Genomic DNA, 21,565 nt, shown 5'->3' with positions numbered 1-21,565 from the left:
CTACCTTGCAATCTTGGCAAATAACAATATTAAGTTAACTTGACAGGACTTACTTTCCATTAAAATCATCTTGATTGGTATTAATTATATTTCTATACTTGAACTCTTTATTGATTGAGTTCCATATCAGCCATTCCATTAGATTGCCTGGGATTAACATCAAGTCAACAAGCCTACTTTAACCTGGGGTGATCCCATTTGCCTTTGGCACAATATTGGCTTTCTACTAGTCTATTGGAACTTCCCCAGATTTCCAAGGCTCCTTAAAAATTAACATAGATGGTGAGGAGAACTCCTGAGCCAACTCTTTTAAAATTCTTGGATGCAATTTATCCAAGTGCATGAATAATTTACATGATTAGTGTCATTGTCTGTAAACTTATGTGAATGAAGTTACTTACATGCATAAGTCCTACTTACATGCATAAGTCCCAGCAGACTAGTTATTTAGTGAAACAACCTGTAAGCCATCTAAAACCATGAAACAAATCCACAAATCTATGGGAACTGATCCTGCACTCCTTCTTTACTTGGGCAAAACTTCTCTGGATATCCATGGGAGATTTGTCTGAATAAGGAGTTCAGGGTTTAGCCTTGATTTATATTACTCCTTGGAAAATAAGGTTAATTTTTAACTTGGCTGACAAGAAATAAATCTGGCCTCTTTTACATCAGTTAACTATTACATTAGGAGTAGTAAGCATCCTAAGAGATTTTAGTTTAATGCAATTTTCTGCAGTTGCATCTGTAGAATAAATCACTTGTTAGATTTAAAAAAAATATTCAAAGTCACTTCAGTGCCCTCATTCTAACATATTTCCCATGCATGCAGTGTTAGGACTGCCAGAACTGTGTGCAGGTTTGTCACCTGTTGTGAGAGTGGAAGTAGTCAAAGTGGTGTTTGAGGAAGGCTGAGAAGTGTTTGCTTGAGTGCTGGTTGGAGTATGGTTCACGGGTGGTGAGGTGGTGTGCAAGTGTTGCGGATTGGAAGAATCTGCAAGGACAGAACAAATTAGTATTAAAAAGTGAGTTCATTGTTTCATGTAATCATATCATAAACGTCTTGGACTATGTACTTTCTTCTTGTAATTATCTTACCAAAAGATTGAACAGAGCTACAAGTAAGGTTGTGTTAGTATTTCCATTAAAGAACAAAACAAGAATCTTTAACTAGAATTCACAATATCAGGACTCTTTTATATGTCAATCAGTTCTCAAATATATGGGCCATAATGAAGTCAACAGAAGCTTTGCCTGAATAAGGGCTGTAGGTTTTATCCCATTGTGTGAACATAGCTTTGCCCATAGTTCTTATCATTAGGCACAGTTCCACAAACGCTACTAAGCATAGTGCTTACACCCAAGATACTCCTCATGGTGTAAACACTACCCTCAGCAGTATGTGTTTGCCAGGTCAGGTATGCTACCTACAGTGCCTTGGTATTTATTTCATTGCTTAGAAACCACTCACTGTTTGTTTTATCAGTTCTGTATTGGGCCAGTTCCTGCAGCTCTTGCTTTGGCAAAACTCTCATTGACTGCAGAAAGAGTTTTGCCTGAATAATGACTGTAAATTCAGGTCATATTCTGGAAATAAAACACAGAAACACCTTGTGCTCTTGCATCAGTTGTGAAGCTTAGGAACATTTTCAGTTTGTTGAGCAGTAAATGTGATAAACTGCCAAACTACACAATTTTCTCCATGTACAGCTCAAGCAATTGTCTTATTGCCAACCTGGGAAATCTAAAGGAATACAGCAAACCTGATGGTTTATATGTGGTGGTAGCACGAATGAGTGAAGTAAGGGCAGCAGTGCTGCTGTGTGGCTGATTGCTGGATCCAAAGGAAGAGTTTGAGTCTGCATGAGTGCTGAGGTTTGTGCTGCTTGGTGGAATGGTGCCTGTAGTAAGGAAGTACAATAGTTCTGTTAGTGCTTCCTAATATATCATGCACAGACAATGACAACAAAGTCACATGTAAACAAGGTATCTATTCCTGAATAGATAATGTTAAAAGAAGGAAAACTGAGACCGTATATTTTAGGCAGTTATGCAATTTCATTTTGTTTCTTATATATAAGGCCAAAAGCAAAAGTAGAAACATGCATTCTATAAGAAAAGACACCAGAGTTGTAAAGCATCTATGAAGTGAGAACCTGAAGTGTTCAATGCCCTCGGTTCTCACTGGGCCTGACACTGCTGCAGCTAAAGTCAAAGGTGAGACTTCCATTGGCTTCATAGGATCAGGATAAAGCTAGTTGATTTTTGATGGTAGCTGAGGTTGCTCAGCCCCCTGTAGATTCAGGTGCTTTGTGTTTTATGAAATGATCATTGTCATTCAGAAAGAGAGAGAGAGGTTTACCCTTGTAATTTTAATAACTATTCCAAAACAATAATATAAGTGTCACTATTAGCCTCTAATATTCTCTTATGTATAAAACCAATGTAAAAACTAATCTACTGTCCCAATTCACTTGAATAACTCAGTAAGGATCAGATTCTGTTGGTAAATACTTATATAGACATTGTACAACTGTGCACAAGGTCATACATCCCAGTCAGTGGCAAAGCCAAGGAACAGAAGTTGGGAATCCTTACTCTCAGTCTCCTGATCTAACCACCACACAGCACTCTCAGAGATATATAATCTTACCCGGGAGTCTCAGTTGATTCATATTCTTTAGACTGGTTTGAAAGAAGTTATGAATAAATGTATGTCCAAAAATGTCATGTAATCAGTATTCATTACTTTGACTCTTTGAATAGGGAAATGGAAGCTAAAATTCATCTCTTGAAATACCTGTATGTAATATATACCATATATACCTATAAATAACCTAAAGGACCACTGGATGTCATCATTGCTTCACAAAAGGAAAAATAAATAAACCAGGTTTTATCTAACAATAAACCATAACTTCTAAGCTGACTGCTATTTTTTTTAATTTCAAGTGATTTGGCATCTTGGTTCCACTTTTGTCCAATTCTGTTGTCTGTTTTTCACCTTCTGCATCACAGTTGGCAACTTTCACGTGGTAAATAAGCACCCTGACTTTCACAATAAGCCAAAAATCAAGCTAATCCCATTTTAAAACAAGGCCAAAACAAGCCAATCCCTAAGAACCCTGACAGTCTATGTGACTAGATCCCCCCGGCGTGCAGTCTGGGACTGTGGTGGGCCGGCTGTGCACCACTGACTCACTCCCGCTTTGCCCATCTTGCCCCTGCTTGCCGGGAGCCGATCAAAAAAAAGAAGCAACAAGCTACATGTGAAACAAGCTACAAGCCAAAAACTAGCCAACAACCAACTCACAAGCCAATTAAGCCAAAAACAAGCCCTATTTCTGCGTTTTTTTCGCTGGTTTGGCATGTCTGTTCTGCATGTCCAAAGAGCACATTGGTACCTCTCACTGTACTATTCTACTGCTATTTCAGTCTCCCTATAGTGTTTCTCTGCCTTCAGCCCCAGTTTCACTGTCCTCTCTCTCATTCTGAGCTGTGACCTCTTAACTCTTTGTTTGCAGATAAAGATAATATGATTTTGTAAGTGTGTGGTAAAGTGCTATTATAGGATGAAGAACCTGAATTCTCTTATTTGTGCTATATTTATATTACTGTTTTTTTACTGTATAGATCTGGTCCCAAGCCAGTGAATTCAGTGGAAAGACTTCAGCTGACTTCAGTGGGCTTTGGATTGTTCTTTTAATTCTATTGGGGGTCTTCTGTAATTTTTGTAAAAAAGTTTAACTCCTTTGCTAGGTCAGATAAATGTGGAAACACTATCTGGAAGTAACAAAACCAAACAATTATGAACACATTTTCTGTCTAAACTAGCACACACAGTTCAAATCCTACCATATTCTACTATTTTTATTAATTATTTGTATTACAGTCATACCTGGAGGCCAAGGCTCCATTTTGCTAGGCACTGTACCAACATATAACAAAGACACAGTCCCTGCTCTGAAGAACTTACAATCTAAATTAATATGTTAAATGAATGAAATATGTTCAGTGAAATACATGTAAATCACAAATTCAGACAAAAGCAAATTGGTTCATTTGGTTCTTCCTTTTTAAACCAGTCTATATTATTTCACCTGTGATCTTACTATTCTAAATGTAAAGGTATGTCAAGAGAAGGTTACACACATTTGTGTCCGTACATTAAGGCCCCAATCCTGCAATCAGATTCATTCAAACAGATCCTTGCCCCATGCAGGAGAAGGGCTTAGGGACCTGACTCATGAAGGTATATGAGCACATGCCTGACTTTAAGCACGAGTAGTCCTGGAGAAGACAATGAATTAAGTTGCAGCATACAAAAGCACATGCATTCTAGGCTCTTTAGTTCCTGCCGTTTACTTGGAAGGGAGCTGATTCACCTGAATCACTGACCTCTCTATGGGTATGTCTACACTACGAAATTAGGTCGAATTTATAGACGTCGGTTTTTTAGAAATCGGTTTTATATATTCGAGAGTGTGTGTCCCCACAGAAAATGCTCTAAGTGCATTAAGTGCATTAACTCGGCGGAGTGCTTCCACAGTACCGAGGCAAGCGTTGACTTCCGGAGTGTTGCACTGTGGGTAGCTATCCCACAGTTCCCGCAGTCTCCGCTGCCCATTGGAATTCTGGGTTGAGATCCCAATGCCTGATGGGGCTAAAACATTGTCGTGGGTGGGTCTGGGTACATGTCGTCAGGCCCCCCTTCCCTCCCTCCCTCCGTGAAAGCAAGGGCAGACAATCGTTTTGCGCCTTTTTTCCTGAGTTACCTGTGCAGACGCCATACCACAGCAAGCATGGAGCCTGCTAAGCTCACTGTCACCATATGTCTCCTGGGTGCTGGCAGACGTGGTACTACATTGCTACACAGCAGCAGCAACCCCTTGCCTTGTGGCAGCAGATGGTACAGTAGGACTGGTAGCCGTCATCGTCATGTCCGAGGTGCTCCTGGTCGCCTCTGTGAGGTCGATCAGGAGCTCCTGGGCAGACATGGGCGCAGGGACTAAATTTGGAGTGACTTGATCAGGTCATTCTCTTTAGTCCTGCAGTCAGTCCTATTGAACCATCTTATGATGAGCAGGCAGGCGATACGGATTGCTAGCAGTCCTCTTGTACCATCTTCTGCCGAGCAGCCATGGGATGTGGATGGCATGCAGTCCTTCTGCACCGTCTGCTGCCAGCCAAAGATGTAAAAGATAGATGGAGTGTATCAAAACAAGAAATAGACCAGATTTGTTTTGTACTCATTTGCAACCCCCCCTCCCCCGCCGCCCCCCGTCTAGGGGACTCATTCCTCTAGGTCACACTGCAATCACTCACAGAAGGTGCAGCGAGGTAAATCTAGCCATGTATCAATCAGAGGCCAGACCAACCTGCTTGTTTCAATAAGAACAATAACTTAGGTGCACCATTTCTTATTGGAACCCTCTGTGAAGTCCTGCCTGAAATACTCCTTGATGTAAAGCCACCCCCTTTGTTGATTTTAATTCCCTGTAAGCCAACCTGGTAAGCCATGTCGTCAGTCGCCCCTCCCTGCGTCAGAGCAATGGCAGACAATCGTGCATCTGAGTTGAGAGTGCTGTCCAGAGCAGTCACAATGGAGCACTCTGGGATAGCTCCCGGAGGCCAATACAGTCGAATTGTGTCCACAGTATCCCAAATTTGACCCGGCAAGGCCGATTTAAGCGCTAATCCACTTGTCAGGGGTGGAGTAAGGAAATCGATTTTAAGAGCCCTTTAAGTCGAAATAAAGGGCTTCATCGTGTGGACGGGTGCAGGTTTACATCGATTTAACGCTGCTAAATTCGACCTAAAGTCCTAGTGTAGACCAGGGCTATGTGCCTCACATGATCAGCACACAGGTCAAAAGTGTGCCACTGTTAAACAGTACTGAAAACTGAGAACTGGAAGCACATAGATCAGGAAAGGGGTCGGTGAAGCAGAGTGATAAAAACCTATAATTATATTGGTTTTATGATGTTACCTGTCACTTTGCAACTTTATCTCTATATACAGTATTTTTGTTTATACTAAAATTTGGAAACATTAATCATATTTGATTTTAATTTAAGCAATAAAAACAAAACAATGTTTCTGGAATGTTAACAAATTATGAAGTAATATCATGGGCCAGATCCTCAGCTGGTGTAAATCAGTGTATCTCCATTGAAGTAATTGGAGCTGGCTAGATTTACACCACCTGAGGGTCTGGCCCAATATTACTGAGTGAGACTAACTGGTGCTATACCAAAGAGTGCTTTTCAGTTATCCATGGGGAGAGGAGAACCATTTGTTTCTTCCCAACGTCACACTGACTATTCTAAATGACTATTCTAAATGTAAAGGTATTAAACACTCTAGAAGATAATACTTGTACACACAAAGTATGTGTCTTATTGGAAGTAAACACAACCACAGTTCAAGCAAATTTCATAGAGAAGTGTTGCAGTTCTGTAAGGAAAGTAAAAATAGTTCTCTTACCAGTTCCAATAGAGTTCTGTGTCTGCCCTAAAAGGAATAAAAACAGGAGTAAATACAGTATGTCAAGAGAAGGTTATACACATTTGTGTCCATACATTAAGGCCCCAATCCTGCAATCAGATTCATGCAAACAGATCCATGCCTCCATGCAGGAGAAGGGCTTAGGGCCCTGACTCATCAAGGTATGTGAGCACATGCCTGACTTTAAGCACATGAGCAGTCCTGGAGAAGACAATTAAGTTGCAGCACACAACATGAATTAAGTTGCAGCATACAAAAGTCATTGGAGCTGGCTAGATTTACACCACCTGAAGATCTGGCCCAATACTACTGAGTGAGACTAACTGGTGCTATACCGAAGAGTGCTTTTCAGTTCTCCATGGGGAGAGGAGAACCATTCTTTTCTTTCCAACTTCACACTGACTGCTCCTGGGCTTCCCCTGTAATCTAAAAAGATTTTAACCTTGTAGGTCACTCAACCCATTGTAATAAGATTCATTTGGGGAGTTATCTTGTAGCTTGATGTTGGGTAGTCTGGGATTCTGCTGGAATGGGCATGGGATGGAGATTCCCCAAGATGTTTGTAACTAGACGTGAAATGGTTCTCTCAGGTGGAGAGGATGTAAAAATGGAGGTTCAATACCAGTCTATATAACCCTATAACACACGGTGATACATAACTGACAGGAACTTAACTGTGAAATGTACAGTATAAATAGTAATTGTCTTTATGATGCAGTTCCTTCTTTAATCCAGAATATGAATTCAAGGCATGAGACACTGAGCTCCATTCTTTCATCCAGGTGCTTAATTATCTGTCATGCAGTACACTGTCTACCATAGAACAACATGTAGTATACCAGAAACAAGTTAAAACTAGAACTAGTTTAATTCGTTAATTCTCTGTGACATGCTGTGACACTTGAGCTAAGGAAACCTCCACATCTGAGTTGGAGTTCAAGAATTTGGGTGGCAAAGGTAGAATGAGAAATCAAACAAACAATGTCTTATGCCTTAAAGGCCATTTTTGTCTAAGTATATATATATATATATATATATATTGTGAGAGGGTCGAGCCAGATGACTACAGGAGAGTAATTCTTTTATTCTTTCAGGTGGTGGTGGTGTTGGTGGTGTCCACAGCAGCAACAGCTGGGGCTGGGGTCCCTCGCTCCCCCCTTCTGGGGAGCGGGCCAGCAGGCCCCCCCACAAGGGGCTGCAGTCAGAGCAGTAGCAGCAGCTGAGGGTGCGGGGTCCAGCAGCCGGCCAGCAACCAGGTAACAGAGAAGGGGGCGGGGTTGTGTCTGGCCCAGCCAGGGAGCAGCTGGAGCAGCAACAGCCCTATTGGGATCCGGGAAGTGGGCAGGTGAAGCCCGTCCACTGCTAAAGGATCCCCCCCCAGCCTAAGAGGGGGATCCACAAGATCTGGACACCAAATAAATCTGGGGGACAACTAATGAAACAACAGGGACAGGAGTGTGGTCAAAGGGTCAAATGAAGGGAACCGGACGGGGACACCGAGCAGAGAACCCCAGACAGCGCCCACTGCTCCTCAAAGGCGTCAAGGAAGTCAGTGGACGCCGCCCAGAGGAACTCTGCCCGGATACGTGAACGGACCGAGGATTGGAAATAGGCCCCACAGTCACAGGAGACTCCATCGGCCAACCTCCTCACTCTGGTTTTACAGATGGCCATTTTAGCTAGGGCCAGGAGGAGGTTTACCAGGAGATCCCGTGACTTTGTGGGGCCACGGATAGGGAGTGCATAAATAAGAAGGTGAGGGGAGAAGTGCAACCAAAAACGTAATAAAATATTGGTGAGGAGCCGGAATAGGGGCTGCAGCCTGGCACACTCCAGATATATGTGTGCCAGGGTTTCCCTCATGCCACAAAAGGGGCAGGTGTCTGGGATAGAGGTGAACCGTGCCAAGAACACGCCCGTGCTCACGGCTCCGTGAAGGAGCCGCCAACTGATATCCCCGGCGGGCCTCGGGACCAAGGTGGAATATAGGCTGGTCCACCGGGGCTCCTTACCCTCCAAAGGTGGCAGGAGGTCCCGCCATTTTGTATTGGGGCGGGATACGAGGATGAGGGCGTGTATGGTGTGGAGCACTAGCGCGTATAGATGTTTCCTTGGCGTGGTTTGGAAGCAAACCGGCTGCAGCTCGTGCAGCTGGCTCACAGTGAAGGGATTAGGGGGTAGGTTGGGTCCACGGGGTAGGGGCCCAATTAAAAGGTCTGGCGAGCCTGGGGTAGAGGGTGGGTCAGGCGTGCCCTTGTGCAGGACCTGGTTAAGGTAAACCTGAGCAGTGGGCGGCAAAGCGGCCTTCACCTCCTGAAGTACGCGCCGGGGAGTACGAGGTCTGGAGAGCCCCATGCGCTGAGCAAGCATCAGGGGATCCAGCCAGTCTCCCCGGTCGTAGTCCAGGAGGTCTCCGACTCTTGTGACTTCTGCCAGGACCAACCTCTGGCACACAGAGGGGGACTCCGCCACCTGCACACAAAGCTAGGGGTTGTGTAGCAGGGGCTCCGTGAGGAGATCTGCCCCCTCAGTGGCCGCCACGGACCTGGTTGTTGAAAACAGTTTCCAGGTCCGGAGGAGGTCCTGGTAGAAGACCAGCAGCCAGGAGAGGTCTCGCAGAAGACCTCTCGGATGAAGGTAAAGGAGCTGCCGGTCGTATCGGAGCCCGCAGAAACGGCGCAGGAAGGCGTGCACAAGTATGCTCCACGCCGGACTACCTGCACCATAAAGGAGCCTCTGCAGGGCCTGGAGGCGCAAGACATGGACCTGAGTGTGCAGACATTTCAGGCCCTGCCCTCCCTCCTCCAGGGGTAGATGGAGAACCCCAACAAGGACCCAGTGCAGTCCTGACCAAAAGAACTCCAGAATCGATGTCTGGAGGTTGGCCAGGAAACCCGGAGTCAGGACCAGGGTGTTGAGCCAGTACCAGAGCATGGACAGGACAAGTTGATTAAGCACCAGCGCTCTCCCTATAAGGGAGAGGCACTGGAGTAGTCCTGTCTATTTCCGGAGCCGCTCTATACCCCGCCCTCTAAATTGTGCCAGTTCTCCGGCAGAGAGGGATGCGTGCCAGAAAGGTAAACGCTGAGATAGAGCAGCGGACCCACGCTCCACCGGATGGCCTGAAGCGCGGGTGGGAGGGAGCTCGCCTGCCAGCCGTCCCCGACCACCAGGCCAGAGCTCTTGACCCAGTTGACCCAGGCGGAGGAGGCTGTCGAATAGATGGCCTGGCAAGCCTCCACCCGCGCCAAGTCGCCTGGGTCCTGGACCACGAGAAGCACGTCCTCAGTGTACGCTGACAGGACCAGCTGCAGCTCCGGCTCCCACAGCACCAACCCTGTCAACCTCCTTCAGAGGAGACAGAGGAAGGACTTGATCGCCAGAGCATACAGCTGGCCTGAGAGGGGGCACCCCTGCCATACTCCTCGCCCGAAGCTGACCGGTTCAGTCAGGGTCCAGTTGAGCCTGACCAGACACTCTGAGGAGGCGTACAGCTCCCGGAGAAAACCCGGAAACTGGGGTCCGAAGCCAAACGCTTGCAGAGTGCTCAGGAGATACCCGTGATCCACCCTGTCGAATGCCTTCTCCTGATCCAAGGACAGGAGGGTGAACGACAGACCATCCCTACACCCAAGTTCCAAAAGGTCCCAGACCAGATATAGGTTGTCAAAGATGCTGCGGCCCAGGACAGTGTAGGTCTGGTCTGGGTGGACCACGTCCACCAGCATGGACCCTAGCCGCAGTGAGATTGCTTTTGCCACGACTTTGTCATCCATGCTGAGGAGCGAGACGGGATGCCAATTTCGTAAATCGCGGAGGTCCCCCTTCTTTGGCAATAAGGCGAGCACGGCTCACCTGCACGAAAGAGGGAGGACCCCACTCCGCAAATACTTGGCCCAGACGGTGACTAGGTCTGGGCCAAGGATGTCCTAGAACATGCAGTAGAACTCCACGGTCAGCCCGTCCATGCCTGGAGAATTATTGGTGGGCATGCGACGGAGGGCTTCCGAGAACTCGGCCAGAGTGAGAGGCAGCTCTAGCTGGTCTCGGTCGCCCGTGCTGACCGTAGGGAGCTCCTCCCAAAGCACTCTGCAAGCATTAGGATTGGTCGGATCCAGGGAGAAAAGGCTTTCATAGAAGGCTCTCGCCCTCCCGCACATCTCCACCGGTTCCATGGGGGGGGGGGGGCGCGTCTTCTGCCAGAAGGCAGGTGACGTGTTTCTTGGCCCCCCTCCTTTTCTCCAGGGCGTAGAAGAAATGGGAGCCGTGATCCATCTCTCGAAGGAGACGGATGCAGGATCGAACAAAGGCACCCCGGCCCTGATGGTCCTCGAGGGCCCGGAGCTCCTCCCGCTTCTCCTGGCACACTCCGCAGAGGGGCGGATCCTCGGGGCTGGCGGCCAGATGCCTCTCCAGCTCTAAGACCTCCCATTCCAACTGCTCTATCGCTGCATCCCTCCGTCGGCTGGCGCCCCGGGTATAGTCACGTTAGAAGAGCTGGGCGCACATCTTCCCCAGGTCCCACCACCGCCGCATCGAGGGAAAGGCATGCCGCTGCCCTCGCCAGGCCAGCCAGAACTCCCAGCAGGATGTCATGAAGCCCACATCCTCCAACAAGCTGTTGTTGAAATGCCAATAGGCCGGCCCCGGCCTCTCCGCGCAGAGGGAGGCCGTCACGGTGGCTAAATGATGGTCAGAAAATGGGACCCTCCAGATGCTGGAGAAGTGGGCTCGTGAAAGGTGGAAACGTGATAAATAAATGCGGTCCAACCGGGAGTGGCGCGACCGATGGGCCTCCACCCGGACAAAGGTGAACGTGGAAATGTCATCCGGGTGGTGGTTGCGCCAGAAGTCCACCAGGGAGTGGTGTTCGACTATCTCCCGGAGAACGTCCGCTGCGGCCAGGCACTGCTGGGTCCCCGAGCGGTTCCGCTCCTCAAGGGTGTTGTTGAAGTCCCCACCCAGGACCAGGCACTCATAAGGATCCAAGGTGCCGAGGAAAGCGGACGCCTGCTGATAGAATTGCAGCCGCTCTGGGCTCAATGTCGGGGCATAGACGTTAACGAGATTGACCACGAGCCCCTCCATACGGACCCAGAGGTGCAGCAGGTGGCCCGGCACAGCCTCGGCCACCCCCAGCACCTCGGGCCGCAGGTCGGGGGAGAACAGGGTCGCCACTCCAGCCGAATGAACTGTGAGATGGCTAAAGTAGACCCTGTCCCCCCAATCCAGCCGCCAGCTGTCTTCGGCAGTCGGATCCATATGGGTCTCCTGCAGGAAAACCACAGAGTACCCCCCTCCCAAAGGAAGTAGAGCACCTGGGACCTGCAGAGACCCATCCTACAGCCCCGGGTATTCAACGTTGCGATGGTAAGAGGTGCCATGAGGAGGGCTGGGGGGGATCCTCGCTGGCAGGGACGCTCACGGCTCCTGACGGGCCTCCCAACAGTCCATGACCTACCCTGTAGGTGAGTAAGGAGTCACGGAAGAGGCGGACCCGCTGGTAGGCTGAGGCGGCCTGCTTCCTGGTCCTTTTACCCTCCCCAATGAGGGCCCTCGCAGCCCGGAGGATTTGATGAAAGTCTCCCCATCACTAGAGAGCAAGCTGTACCTTGTTGCGGGAGCCATGGACGTCTTCTAAAAACTCCCGCAACTCCTCTCGCAGCGCATGGAGGTAGAGGCTTGGGGGGGTGACGGAGGGGCAGGTGGTGGAGGGGTAGCTGGGGCTGATGGAGGGGCCCCACCCGTCTCATCCTCCGCCATCGCGAGCAGGGAGGGAAGGGGAGACACCAGAAGGAGGAGGGGAAAGGGGAAGCAGGTCGACAACTCCTCCCCGCTAGGCTGCAGGCAGGGGAGGAGGGCGCCAAAGGGGGTGGGCTGGACGGGGGGACAAAACAGGGGTTAGGGGTCAGTTGCCAACACGGGGTGGAATTCCAGCTCCTCTAGCTGCACTGGGGGGGGGATACAACAGCATTGGGGGTGCAGTGAAGAGGGTTGAAACTAAAATGGGGAGTTGCATAAGCGCATGGGAGGGGGCATGGGCGTACGGAGCAAGGGGCTGAGCGGGCTGGAGTTAGGGCAGGGAAACCAAGGTGCTAGCTTCAGAGGCTGGAGCGGGGCAAACAATCAAAGGCTGTAGAGGGAAATGGGTGGGGCAGGCAAACAAACTGAAGCTAGTAAGGGGGGGCTGGGGCAAAAGGGGGGGCAAAAGCTGCAAAGGGCAAATGGGGCAGGTAACAAGAGGCAAAGCCGTGAGGTGGGCAGTCCTGGGGGGGGGGCACGTGCAGCCACGTGCACTTGCACAAAGTCAATTTGGGCTGGCTGCTGCTTCTGGCCCAAATGGTGGAATCAGGGCGTGGCAAGCCAAGCAAGCAGCTGAGTCCAGAGGTAGGAGCTGAGGCAGATGGTAAACAGCCAGTGGGTGTAGTGGAGGGGGCAGCGGTGGTGGTAGTGGTGGTGGTTGGGGGACACACAGATGCATCGGGAGGCAGCTCCACGCCACACCACCTGTGTCCTTGCAAACACAGTCAAGACCCCCACCACAAGAGCACAGTTCAAAAGTTACTCAGTCTTAAGGCCCCCTCCACGGTGGTCTGTAGAGTTTCTAGGTGCTCCCTCACTGGTAGATGGTCCTCTTCTTCTCCTCCTCGGGGCTTCAGCAGCTCCAGGCACCAGACTCCACAACAGCAGCTCCAGGAACTCCAGGTGGTGGTCCAGGCAGGCAGAAAGGACCCCTCTCAGGTGGTGGTGGTGTCCACAACAGCAACGGCTGGGGCTGAGGTCCCTCACTCCTCCCTTCTGGGGAGCGGGCTAGCAGGCCCCCCCTCAAGGGGCTGCAGTTGGAGCAGTAGCAGCACCCAAGGGTGCGAGGGTCCAGCAGCTGGCCAGCAACCAGGTAGCAGCAGAGAAGGGGAGGGGGTGGTATCTGGCCCAGCCAGGGGAGCAGCAACAGCAGCAGGGAGAGCCCAGGGCCTAGCAGCAGCAGTCCCAGCAGCAGGAGCAGCAGCTCTCTCCCTCCTTCTCCCTCCAGGCCAGAGGGCTACAGGAGAGTAATTTTTTTTTGAAGCAGAAAAGAGTTTTATTTGTGTAACACTTACAAAGAATCACCAAAAGGGATAAAGCAAAACTATGCAACAAAACAAAAGCAAACGCAAGGTATGACACAGCAGCCTTCAGGAGGGAGAAGTGTTCAGGCTAGCCTGGGCCCAGAGCAGGGGGGCTTCCTTGGCACTCATGGTCTTCCACCCCCTCGAGTTACCTAGTGCCACACCCAGTGTCACCAATTATTCCTCTCCTGAGAGTGCCCGACAAGATGGGCACGGCTGCGGGATGGGCAGTTTGGGGGCGGGGGGATGTACACCCACGCGTGATAGGACCCCTCCTAGGTGACAGTAATGATGGTATCCACAGCGGCAATGGCTGGGGCTGGGGTCTCTCGCTCTTCCCCTCAATCTAAGGGTCAGACGGAGGGAACCGGACGGGGTCACCGAGCAGAGAACCTCGGACAGCACCCACTGCTCCTCGAAGGTGTCAAGGGAGTCGGTGGACGCTGCCCAGAGGAACTCCGCCTGGATACGTGAATGTACTGAGGATCGGAAAATGGCCCTACAGTCGCAGGACGCTTCATTGGCCAGCCTCCCCGCTCTGGTTTTATAGATGGCTGTTTTAGCTAGGGCTAGGAGGAGGTAAACCAGAAGATCCCGCGATTTTGTGGGGCCACGGATGGGGAGTGTGTAGATAAAAAGGTGAGGGGAAAAGTGCAGCCAGAAGCATAATAAAATATTTGTGAGGAGCCGGAAAAGGGGCTGCAGCCTGGCACACTCTAAATATACGTGTGCCAGGGTTTCCCTCACGTTGCAAAAAGGGCAAGTATCCAGGATGGGGGTGAACCATGTCAAAAACATGCGCATGCTCACAGCTCCGTGAAGGAGCCGCCAACTAATGTCCCCGACGGGCCTCAGGACCAAGGTGGAATACAGGCTGGCCCACCGGGGCTGCTCACCCTCCAAAGGTGGCAGGAGGTCCCGCCACTTTGTATTGGGGCGGGACATCAGGGTGTGGGCGTGAAGGGTGTGACGCGTGAGTGTGTATAGATGTTTCCGTGGCGCGATTTGGAAGCTGACTGGCTGCAGTTCGTGCAGCTGGCTTGCAGTGAAAGGGTGAGGGGTTTGTTGGGATCTACGGGGTAGGGGCCCAATTGAAAGGTCCGGCGGGTTTGGGGTAGAGGGTGGGCGGGGTGCGCCCTTGCGCAGGGCTCGGTTGAGATAAGCCCGAGCAGCGGGCGTGAAGGCAGCCTTCACCTCCGGAAGTACGCGCCGGGGGGTACGAGGTCTGGAGAGCCCCATGCGCCGAGTGAGTGTCAGGGGATCCAGCCAGTCTCCCCGGTCGTAGTCCAGGAGGTCTCCGACCCTCGTGACTTCCACCAGGACCAAACTCTGGCACACCGAGCGGGACTCCGCCACCTGCAGACGAAGCTGGGGGTTGTGTAGCAGGGGCTCTGCGAGGAGATCTGCTCCCATGGTGGCCGCCACGGACCTGGTCGTTGAAAACAGTTTCCAGGTCCGGAGGAGGTCCTGGTAGAAGACCGGCAGCCCGGAGAGGTCTTGCGGAAAACCTCTCGGACAGAGGTAAAAGAGCTGCCGGTCATATCGGAGCCCTTGGAAGCGGCGCAGGAAGGCGTGCACCAGTATGCTCCACGTCGAACTACCTGCTCTATAAAGGAGCCTCTGCAGGGCCTGGAGGCGGAAGACACGGACCTGAGTGTGCAGACAATTCAGGCCCTGCCCTCCTTCCTTCAGGGGTAGATGGAGAACCCGAACAGGGGCCCAGTGCATTCCTGACCAAAAGAACTCTAGAATCGATGTCCGGAGGTTGGTCAGGAAACCAGGGGCCGGGACCAGGGTGTTGAGCCGGTACCAGAGCATGGACAGGACTAGTTGGTTAAGCACCAGTGCTCTCCCTCGGAGGGAGAGACATCGGAGTAGCCTCGTCCATTTCCAGAGCCGCTCTATCACCCCGCCTTCTAAATTTTGCCAGTTCTCCGGCGGAGAAGGGTGCGTGGCAGAAAGGTAAACGCCTAGGTAGAGCAGTGGACCTGCGCTACACCGGATGGTCTGAAGCGTGGGTGGGAGGGAGCTCACCTGCCGCCAGTCCCCCACCGCCAAGCCAGAGCTCTTGACCCAGTTGACTCGGGCAGAGGAGGCTGCTGAATAGATGGCCTGGCAAGCCTCCACCCGCGCCAAGTCGCCTGGGTCCTGGACCACGAGGAGCACATCATCGGCATACGCCAACAGGACAGCCGCAGCTCCGGCTCCTGCAGCACCAACCCTGTCAACCTCCTTCGGAGGAGACAGAGGAAGGGCTCAATCGCCAGAGCGTACAGCTGGCCCGAGAGGGGGCACCCCTGCCGTACTCCTCGCCCGAAGCTGACCGGTTCGGTCAGGGTCCAGTTGAGCCTAACCAGACACTCCGTGGAAGCATACAGCACCCGGAGAAAACTCACAAACTGAGGTCCGAATCCAAATGCCTGCAGAGTGCCCAGGAGGTACCCATGGTCCACTCTATCGAACGCCTTCTCCTGATCAAGAGACGGGAGGGCGAACGACAGACCGTCTCTATGACCGAGTTCCAAAAGGTCTCGGACTAGAAGTAGGTTGTCAAAGATGCTGCGGCCCAGGACAGTGTAGGTCTGGTCTGGGTGGATCACGTCCGCCATCACGGATCCAAGCCGCAGTGAGATTGCTTTCGCTACGATTTTGTAGTCCGTGCTAAGGAGCGAGACGGGGCGCCAATTTCGTAAATCGCCGAGGTCCCCCTTCTTCGGCAACAAGGCGAGCACCGCTCACCTGCCCGAAAGAGAGAGGACTCCGCCCTGCAAAGACTCGGCCCAGACAGTGGCTAGGTCTGGGCCAAGGATGTCCCAGAACGCGCGGTAGAACTCCACGGTCAGCCTGTCCATGCCCGGAGATTTTTTGGTGGGCATGCAACGGAGGGCTTCCGAGAACTCGGCCATGGTGAGAGGCAGCTCTAGTCGGTCTCGGTCGCCCACGCTGAGCATGGGGAGTTCCTCCCAGAGCACCCTGCAAGCACCAGGATCGGTCAGATCCGGGGAGAAAAGGCTTGTGTAGAAGTCACGGGCCCTCCCACACATCTCCACCGGATCCGTGAGGGGGGTGCCATCCTCTGCTAGAAGGCAGGTGACATGTTTCTTGACCCCCCTCGTTTTCTCCAGGGCGTAGAAGAAATGGGAGCCGTGATCCATCTCCCGAAGGAGGCGGATGCGAGATCGAACAAAGGCACCTTGGGCCCGATGGTCCTCGAGGGCCCGGAGCTCCTCCCGCTTCTCCCGGCATGCTCCACAGAGGAACGGGTCCTCGGGGCTGGCGGCCAGACGCCTCTCCATCTCTAGGACCTCCCATTCCAACTGCTTTATCGCTGCATTTCTCCGTCGGCTGGTGCCCCGGGTGTAGTCACAGCAGAAGAGCTTGATGCGCACCTTCCCTAGATCCCAGCATCGCTACGCCGAGGGAAAGGCATGCCACTGCTCTCGCCAGGCCAGCCAGAACTCCCGGAAGGACGTCACTAAGCCCTCATCCTCCAACAGGCTGTTGTTAAAGTGCCAATAGGCCGGCCCCGGCCTCTCTGCACGGAGGGAGGCTGTTTTGGTGGCTAGATGGTGGTCGGAGAAAGGGGCCGGCCGGATGTTTGAGAAGTGGGCTCGTGAAAGATGGAAACGGGATAAATAAATATGGTCCAACCGAGAGTGGTGTGACCGATGGGCCTCCACCCGGACAAAGGTGAATGTGGAAGTGTCATCTGGGTGGTGGTTGCGCCAGACGTCCACTAGGGAGTGATGTTCGACTATTCCTCGGAGAATGTTCGCGGCGGCCGGGCTCAGCTCGGCCCCTGAGCGGTCCTGCTCCGCGACGGTGGTGTTAAAGTCCCCTCCCAGGACTAGGCACTCGTGAGAATCTAGGGTGCCGAGTAAGTCTGACAGCCGCTGATAGAATTGCAGCCACTTCGAGCTCGTTGTTGGGGCATAGGTGTTAACGAGGTTGACCACGAGCCCCTCCATTCGGACTCGGAGATGCAGCAGGTGGCCTGGCACGGCCTCAGTGACCCCTAGCACCTCGGGCTGTAGGTTGGGGGAGAACAGGGTCGCCACTCCAGCTTGCTGAATTGTGAAGTGGCTAAAGTAGACCCCCTCCCCCCACTCCAGCCGCCAGCTGTCCTCGGCGGTCGGATCCGTATGGGTCTCCTGAGGAAAACCACAGAGTACCCCCCTTCCCGAAGGTAAGAGAGCGCCTGGGACTTGCGGAGAGCCATCCTACAGCCCCGGGTGTTCAAAGTTGCGATAATGAGAGGTGTCATGTGGAGGGCTGGGGGGGTGGGGGTTCCTTGTTGGCAGGGGTGTTTGCGGCCCCCGGCGGCTCGCGCAACAATCCGTCACCCATCCCGTAAGTGAGTAAATCATCACAGAATCCATGGGCCCGCCCATAGACCGCGGCACCGTGCCTTCTTTTCCCTCTACCCTCCTTTATAAGGGCCCTTGTGGCCTGGAGGATTTGATCAAAGTCCCCCCATAGCTGGAGAGCTAGCTGTACCCTGTTGCGGGAGCCACGGATGTCTTCTAAAAACTCCCGCAACGCTTTTTGCAGCTCATGGGGGGGGGGGGGGTTGCGATTTCCCGGTTATTCCCTGGTGGGGCTCTTGGTGCAGCCTCGTGGTCCGCTGAGGCGGGCAGGCAGGGTGCGGACCACCGACGGGGCATCTGACAGGCTAAAGTTATTAGGTCCGTCTCAAGCCTTGGGGTAGAAGGGGATGGCGGAGGAAAAATTGCAGCTCCTAATGGGTCGCGGCAGGAAAATGCAAAGGCTGCTCCTTGGGGGAGATCCGCAAAAAAAGGAAAAGAAATAACCCCAGGGGCGGCAATAGCATTGCAGGAGGAGGTGGATTGGGCAGGGAGAGGGATGGGGGCGGGGGCAGAGGCGAGGCTCTGGGCTTTGGGAGGCAAGCAGCTGAGAGGTGGCGCCTCCCGAACAGATTCGAGGGTTAAGGGGGAGGGGAGGGGGCTCCCAGTGATGCTAGGCGCAGGCTCTGTGGTGGATTTGGCAGCCACGGCATCAGGTGGTGGACCACCTTCTGTAGGGTGCCCGCCCGGGAAGGCTGTTAGGGGGAGGGAGCATGGAGAACGGGGGACTGGGGTGAGGTTGCCCAGATCGAGGCCAGCCGGCAGTAGGTCATCCTCTCCCTGGGTGACCGGGGTCAAACCTAGGGCCTCGATCTCCTCATACATGGAGGAGAGGTCGTCTTCTGCCACCCCGGGGGTCTCCCCTCTGGCGCCCGCTTCGACGGTCGCTTCGGGGTTCGCGGGGGGTTCGGGTGATATTCGGACAGAAGGGGCTTCCTCAGGGGTCTCGGAGGGAAGGGTCTCACGTGGAGGGGAGATCCTACCTTCCAGTACTATTTTGTCTCCCCCCCCCCCGACACCGGCGGATGGATCTCACTCGTGGGCATAGCAGAAGGCTCAGTATCAGTGCCTCCCTTCCTGGTCTTCTGGGGGGCCTCCGCATCGGATGGGTGCAGCGGAGCTCGAGCCTTCCGCTTGCCTCGCTTCTCCTGGACTAGGGTCCAGCCCTCCATAGCATTGTCTGGGGGCTGGTTAGCAGGGGTCATGTCGGGGGGCAGAGGCGATGGTTCAGGGGTTCGGGGGGGGGTAACGGTGAGGCAGCATGGGGGGGGTTCTCCTTGGGGCGGGCCCTCTCCTATGCCTGGTAATATCTTTGCTGCACCCTCCTCCATAGGCTCTGCCAGATTGTTAACAGCAAGGGCGGGGCTCCCTCACTTGTCTGGGCATTGTAGGGGAGGTGTCTCTTGGGCCCGGGTGGGAGCAGCGGTGGATCGAGGAGGAGGAGAGGTGGTTTCAGGTGCCGGGTGGCCAGGGGCGTCGGCAACGATGGAGCCGATGTCCTGCCGGGTCTCGGGAGTCTCGGGTGCCCCTCCCCGCCGGGCCAAGGGGCAGTCTCTTTGGACATGCCCCGCTGATCGGTAGAGGTAGCACCGGGCCTCTCCCGTGGAGTAGTAGACCCGATAGCGGGCTCCCTGGTAGGGGACTAGGAAGGACCCCTCGAGCGCCTCTCCGTCACGTGCCACCGGCAGCGGTAAAAGCTGCACTTGCCGGCGGAACGAGAGGACGTGACGGAGGGTGGGGCCTTGCAGCCCAACGGGAGAGGGCTGATGACAGAGACGGGTTTCCCCAGGGTGGAGAGAGCGGGTAACAGGGCGGCATTGGGTAGAAAAGGAGGGACGGAGGTCAGGACTAGGCGGACGCCCAGGTCCTCTAGCGGCTCCAGGGGGACAAACACCCCCCCCCACCGCCAGGCCCTTCTCCATCACCTCCTGGGTGGCAGCCTCCGATGCTAAGAAAAAGACGATCTTCCCATACATTTTGGAGGCCGCCACAATAGCCGTGGGTCCTACTACCCTCGCCAACGCCTGCACGTATGTCTCCACGTGGGGCGAGGCGGGCACCAGGAGGCAACGGATGCCGTGCTTCCTGGTCATGGTGGGAAAGGGGCCCCAGCCGCTATTGATGGTAGCGGAGGCGGTGGGTGGGCGAGATGACGAGGCGGCAGGCGGGGGGGGCTGCCACTGCCCGGGCATATGCCCTGGGGGCTGGGGAGGGACGCTCGCAGAGCTGGTGGAGGAAACAGAGGGGAGGGACGCCATGGTCGATGACGAGGCCACAGCGGTGGGGGCAGCCCCTGCCATGGAGGGCCTGGTGGTTGTAGCAGCGCCCTTTCCCTTCTTCACACCTTGGCCTTTCTGGCTAACCGGGGGGGCTCTCCTAGAATCTGGGGGGGCGGTGGACGTAGCAGCGGCAGTAGTTGCCCCGGTGCCTCCTGCTGCTGATGCCCCAGTGGGAGCGATGGCAGGTGTTTTGGCAGCAGTGGTCGGGGGGGAGGCTTGCGGGTTGGGCAGGGGGGGTAGATGGAGGAGGGGCAGCTGAGGTTGTTAGAGGGGCCTCACCCCTCTCATTCCCCACCATCGTGAGCAGGGAGAGACGGGGAGACACCAGAAGGAGGAGTGGGGAGGGGGAAGTAGATTAACTACTTCTCCCTGTTGGGCTGCAGGTGGGGAGGGGGCAAATGGGTCGGACTGGACGGGGGAGGAAACAGAAGTTGGGGTCAGGGAGTAGGGGCAAACTGTGGGGTGGACAGTCTGCGGGGGGACGACTACGTGGACCCACGCGCATTTGTCCAAAGAGTCTCGTTTGGTCGGCTGTCGTTTCCGGTCCGGACGGTGGAATCAGGGCAAGCAGCTGAATCCAGAGGCAGATGGCAAGTTGCCAGCAGGAACGGACAGCGTGGGGGCTGTGACGGTTGTAGTAGTGTTGGGGGTGGGCACCGATGGATCGGGGGGGCAGCTCCATGCAACACCCCCTGTGCCCCTACAAACACAGTTAAGACACAGTCAAACTCCCCCCACACGAGAGTACAGTTCAAAAATTACTCAGTCTTACGGCCCCCTCCACGATGATTTGCAGCTTCCCTGGGCGTTTTTTTCTGTCGGCTATCTTTCCTTCTGGTTTTGTAGCGAGGCTTTCAGCAGGCCAGGAATGTCGGAGAGGTAAGAAGATTCCTCTCGGCCATAAACATACAGCAAAACGGTTGGGTCTGGGGGCTTCCACTCCCCTCCTCCGGGGAGCGGGTCGGCAGTCCTCCCCCCCCCCGGGGGTTTCAGCTGGAGCAGTAGCAGCGTCCAAGGGCAGGCATGGGGGGGCTGGCAGCTAGCTGGCAGCCAACCAGCACTCGAACGGCAGCAAAGAAAAACAGCAAAAAAAAACCAAAACGAAGAAAAGCGTCTGGCCCGGTCGGGGGGGAAGCTGAGACAGGGGCAAAAAGTAAGAAAAGCCCAGGCCAGGGGGCTTTAGGAGAGAATAGAAAGCAGATAGCTGAGCAGCAAGCGAAGGAGGTCCCTTTTCCCTGGGTAAGGGAGCAGGGAAGGTTCCAGAACAATCAGGAACCTTCTGGAGATAATTAAGACAGACAGGCTGATT

The 21,565-nt window shown here is 53.5% G+C and overlaps 1 protein-coding gene across 1 annotated transcript in view; it reads right to left on the bottom strand.

Annotated features, from left to right (window-relative positions):
• The window catches only part of PTPRC (protein tyrosine phosphatase receptor type C), a 137,561-nt gene that overhangs the window by 72,986 nt on the left and 43,010 nt on the right, over window positions 1-21,565 (bottom strand). The window contains exons 5-7 of the mRNA XM_074961190.1: window positions 17,462-17,467; window positions 1,764-1,934; window positions 869-994 (exon numbers count right to left, since the gene is read on the bottom strand). Of these exons, the coding sequence (XP_074817291.1) occupies window positions 869-994; window positions 1,764-1,934; window positions 17,462-17,467 (303 nt within the window). The remainder of the gene's footprint in view (window positions 1-868; window positions 995-1,763; window positions 1,935-17,461; window positions 17,468-21,565) is intronic.

Source organism: Natator depressus, chromosome 8 (assembly GCF_965152275.1).
Source record: "Natator depressus isolate rNatDep1 chromosome 8, rNatDep2.hap1, whole genome shotgun sequence".
In the NCBI taxonomy this organism is placed as follows: domain Eukaryota; kingdom Metazoa; phylum Chordata; order Testudines; family Cheloniidae; genus Natator; species Natator depressus.
This window is presented reverse-complemented; position numbering and strand designations above follow the sequence as displayed.